A 12,510-nucleotide genomic window follows, 5' to 3' on the forward strand; every position below is an offset into this window, starting at 1 on the left:
TTCAAAAACAGTATCATAGCTATTAAACTATATGTTATGATTTTAAATCTGTATTTAACCTGTATTTGTGTGATTCTGTATTTAATGGTTTTAAAGTAAGTCAGATTTTTTGTTGGCTGTGCTTCAAAGGGGACATCGGATGCCCATTTTCCACAAGTTAGTATGATTCTTTATTCTTGAAATGGTCTCAGTGGTCATGTAAAACAACACCCTTTTTACCTTGTCAAAACAGCTCTGTTCACAGCGTCTTGTTTCGGTGCATATCTCTTTACATCCTAATGAGCTCTGCTCACCCCACCCCTCTCTTCTGTGGAAGAGCAAAGATGATTCGCAAACCGTGTTGCCAGATTGGGCGGGTTGCCGCCCAATTGGGCTTGTTTTGATCGGCTTGGACCGGAGAATAACGCATTGGGCGGGTTGACAAAATTTGGGCTGCTTTTAAAAAATTAAAACCCGCCCAAGCTGCTTTTTTCTTCGCTTTTATCTTTAATCATATTATTTTAATATGTTCAAACTCAAAGTATCACTGTAAAATAATGTGTAGCGCAGTCATCAACTCATTTTTCCATAGCCTAACGCAACCCTAATTGGTTCAGTTTAACAGAGACTTGTCAATCAATTTTCCATCTTTTATGTTGGTGAGATGTGATGAATCTTGAGTGACGGGGTTTTGGAGCTATAAAGGGCAAGATTTAAATGTGCAGCTATATTCATTCATTCATTCATTTTATTTAAGTGATTGCGATGGCAAAATGGCCTAAATATACACGATAAAGAGTCTAAGAGTGACTCAAATCTGAATGAATAGAAGACTTCTAAATGTTGAATGATTTAATAAAAATCAAAACTGAATATGGGACTATACGATGCTGTTCTGCTTCAGAACATCTTTTAAACCGTCCAGACTCTACTCTGGTATGCATTGACAGCTGCTGGACTTGAACAGTTTTGACTGTGCAAAGTTCTGCATTATGTTCTAAAATGTGTACTTCGTGAAATGCGTGCTGTATTATTGCGCATTATTGTTGTTGATTGTTATTATTATTATTATTTATTTTTGCTGTCAGATTATCATACAGTATGTATCAATGAATAACACATTTTTGGCTGTCATGGGTGTGTGCATGAACGAGAGTAAATGCCAGCTAATTTATTGCGCTCTGATCACTTTATTGTGCACTTTTTGCTAAATAGATTATTCTTACTGTGGACATTGAAAATAATCCATGTGTTTTTCCGAGGGTTAAAGTCATCGGTTAATTTCTTGATTGCCACTTTGAAAAGATTTTTGGACATTTTAATTTTCTGTCTCCCTTTAACGCATTTGCCCTGTTTTGATCCATATTCCTGTGAAATTGATTTAACCTATCTTTATTTTATTTTGTCATTATTTTATTTTAAGGAGATAAAAATGGTCCTTATCAACCTATATTGACGTAAAATTAAAACATAAGATAAAATTCTATCACATTATTTTGGCAGTTAAAATTTTGGGCTTGTTTTTGATGAAGTGGGCGGGTTTTGGTGAGCTTTTGGGCTGGAAATCGTCAACCCGATCTGGCAACACTGTTAGCAAATAATCATAAAAATAAAAAGTGAGACTTACTGTCAGACCTCTGTCGTGTGTGTCATGTGTTCCTGCCTCTTGTGTCCTTATTTGGTTTGTTTCCTGTCCTTGTTATGTGATTAGTAGTTTATTTTGTTCCAGGTGTGTGTGTTTGTTAATTATCCCTGGTATTTAAGTCCTGTCTGTTCAGTGTTATGGCGTCTGGTCTACTCGTTACTCCCCGGTGTTTGATTTCTGTGTTTGCCTTGGCTTGTCCTGATGTCTAAAGTAAAGACTGTGTTTTGAGTTATGTCCTCGTCTGCGTGTTCCTTGTTCCTCCCTGCTGTGTGCACCGTGACACTTACTTCTTCTGAAGAAGCAGCTGGATCATGAACAGTGGGTGCTGATACATCCTTGAGTTTTAACTTATTAACAAAACCTGCCTTGAATTGTCCCTCATTCAGAAAGCATGATTTGCGCAGCCAGACATAAACGAATTTAGTGAAAGTGACGTGTGGCCAAGTATGGTGACCCATACTCGAAATTTGTGCTCTGCATTTAACCCATCCAAGTGCACACAGTTAATCAGTTACATTACTTTAATAAAGTAATTGAAAAGTTACACTACTTATTACATTTTAAGTAGGGTAACTTGTAATCTGTAGCCTATTACATTTCCAAAGTAACCTTCCCAACACTGGTTTTAGCCTTCAAAACATATCTACCATTTTTGGTTGAGTCAGTAGGTGGCATTGTTGACCTCAGTTTGAAAACAAGTGCTCAGTTTACCTTAGTTCCCCTTTCCAAAAATCTTTGAAGGGATTATTGAACATTTAAACATTTGAGCAAAAGTATTACTCTTAAGTTATTTTTTTTTCATCTCAGCTTTTAGTGTTTATTTAAAACGAGACAAAACTGATATTACTTTAATCTAAAATATGTTATTTAGCAGTTTAGATCTTAGTTGTTTAATGCTTAGCTAACTAGCAAGATACGGTAGCGATGTAACTTAATTCACATTATTTTTATTACTTCTATTGAGAAACAGATTAATAAAAACTGAGAGGTAGCACTAAATGTTCAGAAAATATTTCTAGAAATTTTGTAGCATTCTTACCCTTTCTCCTTTGAGAGAGCTGTGTGGAGGGGGGTGTTCAACTATGTTTTCCCACCCTTGTATAAGCAACTAGCCTAATTCTAACCCCACCCATAATCCTGACCCTCACCAATAGCAGGTCTCTGCAGGATAGTAATGGGAATTACCAGATCAGTGGGCGAGGCCAAAACAGAGGGGCGTTTTCAACCATGTTACCTGATTGGCTCACATCACAGGGATTTGCTTAGGGGTGGGGTCAAGTAAGGGGCATCATTTTCATTGCATAATAGAAACATCCACCAGTTTGTAAACACCCACAAAGTTAGAAACGGGTACTTTTGTTCTGCAGAGACCGCATTCATAACAAAAGCATAAATTATTTCTTGACAATTAAAAGTACTATAGCCTATTCAATTAATCTTAGACTTAAAAGAATAGTTCACTTCAAAAACTAAACTTCGTCATCATTTAGTCACCCTCATGTCGTTCCAAACCTGTATAAGTTTCTTTTTCTTCAACACAAAAGAAGATATTTTGAAGAATTTTGAAGAACCAATCAGTTGTTGGTCCCATTGACTTCCATAATAGGGAAAGAAATACTATGGAAGTCAACGGGGCCATCAACTGTTTGATCAGCCTACCATTATTCTTCAAAATATGTTCTTTTATGTTGAACATAAGAGAGAAACTCATACAGGTTTGGAATGGCATGAAGGTGAGTAAATGATAACAGAATTTTCATTTTTGAGGTGAACTATTCCTTTAATGCTGACAGTAATCGAACCACTTCAGAGACAAATGTCAGATGACTTATTTCTTTGCACAAACAATGGCATATGTTACATCTATGAGGTCATGAGGATTACATTGTTGTCATTGTGAAAGTAGTAGCAAAAGTAATACACAAATGCAGCTTGCCAGAATCAGAATCAGGAAGAGCTTCTAGTGCACAGACAGGATGACAAGTGACAAACCAAAGATAACTAAATAAAGAAGTGAAAACAATAGATAGACAAAAAGACAATAGACTATATTTAGGGAGCTAAATTATTCCAGCTTTTGTTTTCAGATCAGAACAGGAAAATGGCAAACAAGTTTCTCAAAGCTGGCGAAAGCTATGAGCTGAGTGACTGTTTCATCTAACACAGTCAGACCCAGCAGTGAAATGTTTTTTTTGTATTATTATTATTATTCACAAAGGAAGTACCTGTGACCAAATAAAAAGATATGTATTTAGCCTTTATAAAGCTCATATTAACAAAATGAAGTTTCTGGGAAATCCACAGTCTGGTCTCTTGAAGCCAAGTTAATAATTTTGGATCTAACAGCATCCAGGGGAGCAGTGGTGAGAAGTGCCACAGTTAAGTTTGGTGATAGTAAAGTTCTCATAAAGGCATTTCTGAGTCCAGAAGGTGTGGGGGAGTTGTGCTGTCCCAATGGTTATTTGATTCACAGATGTAATGCAAAATTTTAAAACAGAAGATGCTACCCTCATCTCATTTTCTGCATTGTTCGTCACATTTTTCAACATGTCTTGAGAAGTTATTCTGGTGCAACTTCACAAAACCAACAAGGTACATTGGAAAATTAAAAGTACTTCTTGAATGTAAGCTAGCAAAATTTGTGGAACAGAGAAATAAAAGAATGAATAGGAAAAGCAATCTTTTATTATGCCAACAAGTTTGTGCACATACCTTTATCAGGACTGAAAAAATACAAATGCGTAAGCTCCATTCAAATACAAACAAAGACCAAGTTAAATGCATGTAGAATTTAATCAAGGGTGTGCTCATCTTTGCAACCCTTCATTTAAGCAAAATTGCCTAATTTACTTATTTTGAAAATTATGATATTTCTCTTTTTATTAAGTATGTTTAAAATATTTAAATGTTGATCGTCCCACAAATTGTAGGGTAACAGTGATAATTAAGAAATACTGTAGAAATGCAGTATGTCTTTATGTTCAGAAAGGGTGTACTCATTTAATCTGTTCTGTATTATTAACTGTTAGTATTATTAATAGACAATGCATTAATTTAAGTTAACAAAAGAGACCTTATTGTACAGTGTTACAAATAACCATTAAAAAACTAGGTCTAAAAAGAAACTAGGTCAGTTAGTTATACTGTAAAACTAGAATGTTATACATTGTTCCATGGAAGATATCCCACTGCCTCATGTTTTTAACAAGATAGCAAGAAGACAAAATATTTTTTTATTATTATTATTTTAAAACAGTAAGGTTAAAAACAAAACAAGAAATACAAAAGTTCTTAAAGATTCAAGGTCTCTCTGCATTTTACATACTACATTTTACAAACAGGCATATCTTTCATAGTTTTATTGCAAATAAAGAGAGAAAACACACAGATCCTTAAGCATGACCCCTGCTGCTTCAAAACCACGACATCCCTTGTATTAACACAAACTACTCCTCCTATTGGTACACAGTTTTATTCAAAGTTGCTGTACTTGCTGAAAAATCTCCACATTACAAATCATGCATCATTCACTTCACCGTTAAATTAACGTTTAAAGTTGAATTATCATTGAGGTGAAGCATAAGCGACCAGTGATACAATGGCAGCAGTACAGACACAATTCCATAAAATTTTACATAATTTATAAAAAAATTTTGCATTAACATTATGAATGCTTGATGTATAAAGCTGAGAAGCTAAATTTAATTCAAATGTATTTGTATAACGTTTACTTAATAAGCATTAATATTGTTAATAAGATGCTTCACAGAAAAATATGACCAAAAAACCCTCAGTGAGTAAAACCAAAAGTGACAGTAGTGAGGAGAAACTTCCTAGATGGAACAGTGTTTACAAAACTATATTTAGATTTGGATATTATTCATATTGCTGAAAATTATAGCTGTCATTTTGTTAAATTTGTTAAAATAGCCTTGAATAATGATTTATGATTTCTGACCAGGTTTAAGAAAGCAGAACAAAAATGAAACAGTAATAACATTGCTTCCTGTTATTTGTATAAGCTGGTTACTCATAAAGTCGTTGACATATTTAACCAATTTTACATTAACCTTGAAAAAAAAAAACACTTTGCAAAAATCTTATAATTTTCAGCAAATCTCCAAGAAACTCTTTAATAATGTGTTTACATTGATATAGTAATCAAATTGACAGTTATTAGTGTACACAATCTCTAAACCCACATTTGATTGTAAATGTAAAGAGAACTGATTAAGTCTGTCATTACTGCAACAGCTTCCTTTTTCCTTATGGCTTCACTTTTGTTTCCGTCAAATGGCTGCTGCACTGACCTCAGTATGAAAATCAGGGCTTATAGATTCAATTTCAACTGCAGAGGCTTCTCAAGTCTAAAATAAAAACACAAAAAAGACAAACAGAAAGTGAAAATTTCAGTCATATAACTGAACTTATAGACCATAACAAATAAACAAACTTTTAACTATTAAATAATATTAAACTGTGTGCAGTATTGTTTTGTTCTAAGCCTAAACACAAATGTGAACTGTGGGCCTACCTGCTTGCCACCATTTTCCAGATCCTCATCATCATCAGCCCTTCCTTTTTCATAACCTATTTAATAACAACATTTCATATATTAATCATTGATAAGAACTTTTTAAATGTATTAGCTCAGTCTATACAGTATTTGTTTTCAGTCACAGGGGTTGCACAAGCTACAGCACTTTAAGTACCAGGTCCAAGCCCAGAAAAAGAGAGTTGTGTGAGAAAGGACAATTATCTTAAAATCTGTGCCAGATAAACTATGCAGATATCCCACTCCAGCATTCCCTCATATGAGCAGCTGAAAAAGAGTAAGAGTGAGAGTGAAAGTAAGAGACAGAGAGAGAGAGGGGGGGGGGGAGAAGGAGAGAGAGAGAGAGAGAGAGAGAGCTATATCTGTTTCCCATCAGAATGACCCAGAGTTTCTGTACTTTCCCACAAAATATGCTTTCAGATAAATCTAGACAGATTGTAACTCAGATTAAACATCTGGCTGGAAAAGCGAAAACAAATTATCCTCATGGAGAAAAAAATTCCAATGTGCAACTAACAGGCCCAGTTGAAACAGTAACAAAAATGTCTTACAGAAAAGATTTTTAACCAAACACCACTTTTAAGAATAAAAAAATCACACAATTTGAACATACCTATAATAGGATGGGCAGAAGGTCGTCTACCATCTGTGAATAAATTAAGTGCAAAGTTATGATATCACTACTGACTGTCAAATATATAAAGGGGATGTCTAATGTTATTTCATGCATTCTGACTTATTTACACTATTGGATTCTCATGCTAAACATGACCAAAGTCTCAAAAAGTGAGTTAGTTATATTCCAGAGTATTCCTGTCCCAAAGTCACTGCTTAAGGGTTCATATAAGTTTCAGAATCTTTTTTTCCCGAGTATGTATGACATCATAAAGGGCGGAATTCCTTGTATGGGCATTTCTCCCGGAAGAGCGCATACACACATCAACCAGTCGAGAGCAAGAGCACACCCATCAACATGCTTCATTCATTAATTCATTAGCCATATTTAAGTCCATAAAATTTTTGTCCCTGTTTTAGTTATGTCCACGTCACAGCTTGTGACAATTGCTTCACAAAAGCTGCACTTGCTCGTGAATCTTTAGCGCCGCCAACACTTTTCGGAGAGAAGCGGTACAACTTTATCTTTCTTTTATAAATCTGATAAGACTCTTGGGAAATATGAAGGATTCAATACTACTCTATAGGTACTCAAGATTAACAAGAGATTGGCAGAAACTGTGTGCATTAGTAAAGAACTGTAAAGAAGTGAAAACATCACTTCACAAAAAATAAGTCAAGAATTATAGAGAAGTGAAAACACCACTTCACAAAACGTAGTTGACTGCAGTTTAACCCAAACAAACAAACTGACAGTCATGTTATGTCTAAATACATTTAGCAAATCATGATAAGGAAGTAAATCTATGCTAGTTGAAGTCTTTCAGTAACACGCAAATTCCCTGACACAAGCTGTGCTGAGGCTTGTTCTTTCTAAATTTAAGCATGGCCACACTTCCCCTTTGACTACCAAATAAGTAAGCAAATAAAAAGTCTTTGTTTTACAGAAATCCCTCCTGCATACATAATCACTGAAATGTGTATGTTATATAAAATAAGAGTAAATAAAAGTAGTCAATTTGTTACCCTTAGAATGAATGTCAAAGGTATACTCACTCTGAATTTGTTTTTTTCTGAAAATCAACAGAGCAAACAGCAGGCCGGCAATAAGCGATCCAATGACCATCACACCAGCGACAATGTTTGTTGTATTAGATCCAGAAGAATCCTTGTTATCATCACCTGGAAAAGCAAAATACATATAATTCACACCAGCACAGATTCTCCCTGACAGTGCTGTGTAAATATATAACGTACTACAAGATTATCCTCAGTACAACTGGCAGTTTTAGAATTTAGTAACCTGAGATATCTCTAGTAGACTATTGTGATGCAGTGTCAGTCCTTTATTGCACTACTGTAAATTGCATTGCTAAGCAAAATATAGAGTCCAATGATACCAGTGAAATTGTGCAGTATAATACAATTCAAATATCAATGTGTTTTACAAATATAATTATGTAAACACTCCTTAAATGGTGCTACTGCCAACTCTGAGTTGACATGCGTCTAGACATAATAGTAGATATTTTCAGCAGATCATCTTTGTTGCACAAAGTGCTTGCTATGTAAAATAAGCGCTAATAGAGATAACAAGAAAATTAAGCTTGATTACTTATAGCAGATGTGATCTTCAGTGTGCTTTCTCCATCTTGTACATATTTGCTATTAAAGATGATGCATCTAAATGGAGCCAGGCCCAAGTTGATAGACTTGAATTCCAGTTTGCTAGACAAAGCCACAGATTTTACACCGTTGATGTCCTTGGGGTCTTTTTTTATCAGCTCTGCATTCATGGTCCAGTTGGCTCCAGAACGGTCAAACCAATGGATGAAGCCTTCTGGGTATCCATCAGTAGCATTGCAGTAAAGGCTGACAGGTCCTCCATCTGTTACATATTCAGGCCATGTGCTTGTGAAGGGATCTTTGTACTTCGCTTTATTGAGAAAGAAAAACAATGATGAGTACCAAGACTCTTGCAAGGCAGTGTGCTTGTATGTATTTTTAGTCATATATATATATATATATATAGTTTTATATGTTAGTTTTATGTTATGTTAGTTTTATAGTTTTATATGACTAAAGAAATTTAATCTCACCTGTGACACTGATGCTAAGTTGTATTTCTTTAACACCAACGTCCGTTACAACACGATACACATATTCGCCCTCATCAGAAAACATTGTGTCAGATATTTGCAGAGATGGACCCACTGCAAAGTTTTCAAGACTAAAGCGTGGATCTCCTGATCTTTTTGAATCTTCTTGAGAAAAACATGGTTCTTTCTGTTCAGCTTTTGATAAATAAACTGCAACTATGTTAATATCGTTGGTCTTTTTGAAAAAGCATCTGATAACTGTGGTCTGAGTAAAAATTCCAACTGTGGGTAGGCATTCCAATTGAAACAAATCTGTTGAACACAAAATAACAAAAATAAAATTTGGATTGTGGTACTTCAGAGGAAGCAGAACAAATTTCATGCAGTTTACATATTTGTAATTAAAAGAATGTTCATGGTTTTATACAAGTAACGTTCTCCTGACATAATCTGTGGCATGCTGTTGATTAACCACAGAAAATAATTAACAGTATAATGCACTTAACTAATATTGAGCCTGGAACATAAACTGCTGTAAGCACAACAGTCATAATCTCTAGTAACATGGGTACAAATATTATTGTGAAAATTATATTGTGTTCCTATTCCTTAAACCCAAAAGTTCCTTTTAACACTCAACAGCAAACACAATTAATCTGTGTATTAAAGCACGTACCTGAACTGGGCCTCACAGCAGGGATGAAGAGAGAAACTACAAGCATAACCTTCACTGAAGACATGATTACTCTGAAATGAAAAGTAAAAAATAGACTTAACAATAACCATTTTTATGTGTGTGTGTGTGTGTGTGTGTACTTGCTGAGATTGAACCCTATCTCTGTAAATATTGAACAATTTTGGACTGGGTTTCAGGAATCGTGGACAAGAATATTTAATTGCAAAAAAAAAAAAATTACAGATGGTAGATGACCTTCCATATTCTAAATCCAGAATATGGTTCTTAATCAGAAAATGATGCGCATAAGCAACTGATTACAGTTGAAAAGATATAGAAAGATGTATTCTTACTACTGATAGTGATTTCAGAACAAACAAACAAAAAAGTATGTGCAAATGTTTCTTTGTGAATTTACATCAATATCCACATTAAATAAAATTTATAGAATTGGTCATTCTCCATAAACTAGTCTGTTCTGCAGCTTCATTCTAAGTTTTGGCCATATTCTTTATATTTTCCTTGATAATCCTATTGTTTCTTAGCAGATAACTTTTTGTTTCCTTGTAGCTATAATTCTTCTGTTTCACAAAGTAGGCTATTGACTTTATACCACTAAATGAAAAATTATTGATTTATATATTAAAGAATAAACAATAGTTCACCGAGCCAGAGTTAAGCCAACGTGTTATATTTTAGTGTTAAAGTTTACTGTTGTTATGAAGATGTATCTGAATGCATGCGCACAAACAGGTTTTAGGATATACGTGAACAGTTCAGTGTTCGCATTAATAGAATATACCACATATAAGAGCCATCGCTCTCGACAAATAATCATAAGAGAGAGATACACGTCCTTATGTGCCCAAATCTCCCGCTCTCTTTTAGTTATTCTAAGCGGTATTTGACCTCATTTTTTATATCAGGTTTTACTTAAGGTTTAAACCATTGCTTATATAAAAAAAAGTTCATGCTAATGAATATTCAAATATAACACAATCGGATTTAGACCAAAACAGTAGAGAAAACTTACTGTCTAAATGCTCTTCAAATGCGCAAGGAGAGGGAAAAACAACCGAACAAAGCACGAAGGACAGTCTTTGTGTCAAGCTGAGCTGCTTTCACTTTCAATATTACTGTTTTAGCCACACATACAGGCTATCAATTATGGTTTTACATACAACCCTTTATTATTCCTTTTCAATTCGTTTTTAATAAAATACTCGCGCCATTTCAACAGAAACACAAAACATATTTATAGCCTATATAGCCTACAATAAAACCAAATAACAAGTATAATTTTGATGGCAAAGTTACGTGTGGCTGTCAACGTTTATTCATATGTTTGAAGTAAAAAAAAAAAAAAAAATAAGGAGACTTGCGTTAGCATTTTTTTTATTATTATTTGTTTTAATGAACTCTAATAACTCAGTAATATCGCATGGCTACTGTTTTATTTTCCCTTTACAGTCATCTGGGTCGATTTTTATTACTTGGTGTGTACTTTTTTCTTTTAAACGTTGTATCCTTTTAGATGTAAAGCGCTTTGAGAATGAACTTTTAAAGGCGCTATATAAAAATAAATGTATTAATATTGTTATTAAAATATGAGCTATAATAATAATAAACTGATTTTTTTTTAACTGCTTGTTCATATTTATGCTATTGTTTTATTTTCTCATCTGTGCCGCTGTGTAGGCCTAGGATGACCCAGAGCTGTACTTTTCCACTAAATATGTTTTGAGTTAAAATACGAATGATTGTAACAATCAAAAAGATAGCAACTTCTGGCCTTGAAGAGTGGGAAACTGGATAGAAAAAAAGCACATACGACTAGGCTATTCCACACAGCATCTATTCAAAGTCCTGTCAAACTGGTTGTTAGCCGGGTTTTAAAAGTAATGTTATAATGCTATAAATATTTTTATATTGTCCTTTTCTCCTTACTTCACCAATTGAAGTAAACTACACAACTCTGTCTGATCTCAGAAAGCCAACTTATTTTAGTATATATAATTTGACTGATTTCTTCATAACACTGTGTACTAAAAGTGCATTGTGCCCAAAATCCTTAGCACACAGATCAAGATTTTCCTGTTTTATTAAATGACTTATGATTGTAACCTGTGAAACATAGTAAATCTATTGCAATTTATTTAATAACCTCTTTTGACCGCCTATAATACAACCTTAACTTTTTTTTTTTTTTTTTTTTTAATAATGAAATTTTTATCAAATTTTTTTAAATAATTCACTTTAGCTTGGCCAGTAAAAATTTGATTATATTTTACTTACTTGGCAATACTTTGATTTTACTCAATATAGCACTGAATTAAACCATGGTTTTAAAGCATATGTGTTCTAAGCAAACATCTAAGCAAATAATACAATAGCTAGCATGTAGACACCATATGTGCATAATTACTGTAGCAATGCGGCACTGACCCAAACACAGAGACTTCAGTATTTGTTACACAATACACAGTGACAATTTACTTCACCACAGAATCTTTTTTGTCATTGTAAAGCAATGTGGTGACATGCTTAATTTAATCAAATAAATAAGCTTATTTTTCTTGCTAAATATCCTTGTAATTAATGTTCAGTAAATTAAGCTTTTATTATTAATGCACTTTTGACACTCTATGAAGTATGTATTTGTTCCTTTGGATCATTTCCTCATGAGGTCTTGAGAATACTCTCACAGCTGCAAAGTTACATCTGGGGGTGGACTGAGAAAAGGATTCATTCATTGCAAGAATTTTGAAGGCAAATGATGACATTTTCATATGGGGATTGACATTTGGGATTTGTGAACTTCTACACATAAACACGCAAAATATTGATCTTTTCACTAAATAGTGTCATGTCCTCACTTTTCACTCTTACTTTCCTGGGCTTCTAATCACTTCCATCTTCATCCTACTTGTACTTTGAGTGC

The 12,510-nt window shown here is 34.0% G+C and overlaps 1 protein-coding gene across 2 annotated transcripts; it reads right to left on the bottom strand.

Moving 5' to 3' along the window:
* Positions 1-3,388: 3,388 nt before the first annotated feature.
* On the bottom strand, positions 3,389-10,717 carry LOC306879495 (uncharacterized protein). Of its 2 annotated transcripts, none has more exons than XM_079432483.1 (8): positions 10,603-10,717; positions 9,570-9,640; positions 8,894-9,205; positions 8,410-8,730; positions 7,851-7,976; positions 6,793-6,825; positions 6,159-6,214; positions 3,389-5,991 (listed from the first exon to the last, which is right to left on the bottom strand). In XM_079432483.1, the coding sequence occupies exons 2-8, from the start codon at positions 9,631-9,633 to the stop codon at positions 5,986-5,988; spliced, it is 918 nt and encodes a 305-aa protein (XP_079288609.1). In that variant the 5' UTR covers positions 9,634-9,640; positions 10,603-10,717; the 3' UTR covers positions 3,389-5,985. The 2 variants fall into 2 exon arrangements, with proteins under 2 accessions (XP_079288609.1, XP_079288610.1); XM_079432484.1 differs by having other exon boundaries at positions 4,290-5,991; positions 9,570-9,664; positions 10,587-10,717.
* Positions 10,718-12,510: the final 1,793 nt, after the last annotated feature.

The sequence above is a fragment of the Barbus barbus genome (assembly GCF_936440315.1).
Source record: "Barbus barbus genome assembly, chromosome: 13".
In the NCBI taxonomy this organism is placed as follows: domain Eukaryota; kingdom Metazoa; phylum Chordata; class Actinopteri; order Cypriniformes; family Cyprinidae; genus Barbus; species Barbus barbus.

Coding starts and splice junctions, on each gene's coding strand:
- LOC306879495 (XM_079432483.1), bottom strand. CDS start 9,633: ATGTCTTCAGTGAAGGTTATGCTTGTAGTTTCTCTCTTCATCCCTGCT. Junction 9,206..9,569: donor TGCTGTGAGGCCCAGTTCAG/GTACGTGCTTTA, acceptor TGTGTTCAACAG/ATTTGTTTCAATTGGAATGC. Junction 8,731..8,893: donor ACTTAGCATCAGTGTCACAG/GTGAGATTAAAT, acceptor TTCTCAATAAAG/CGAAGTACAAAGATCCCTTC.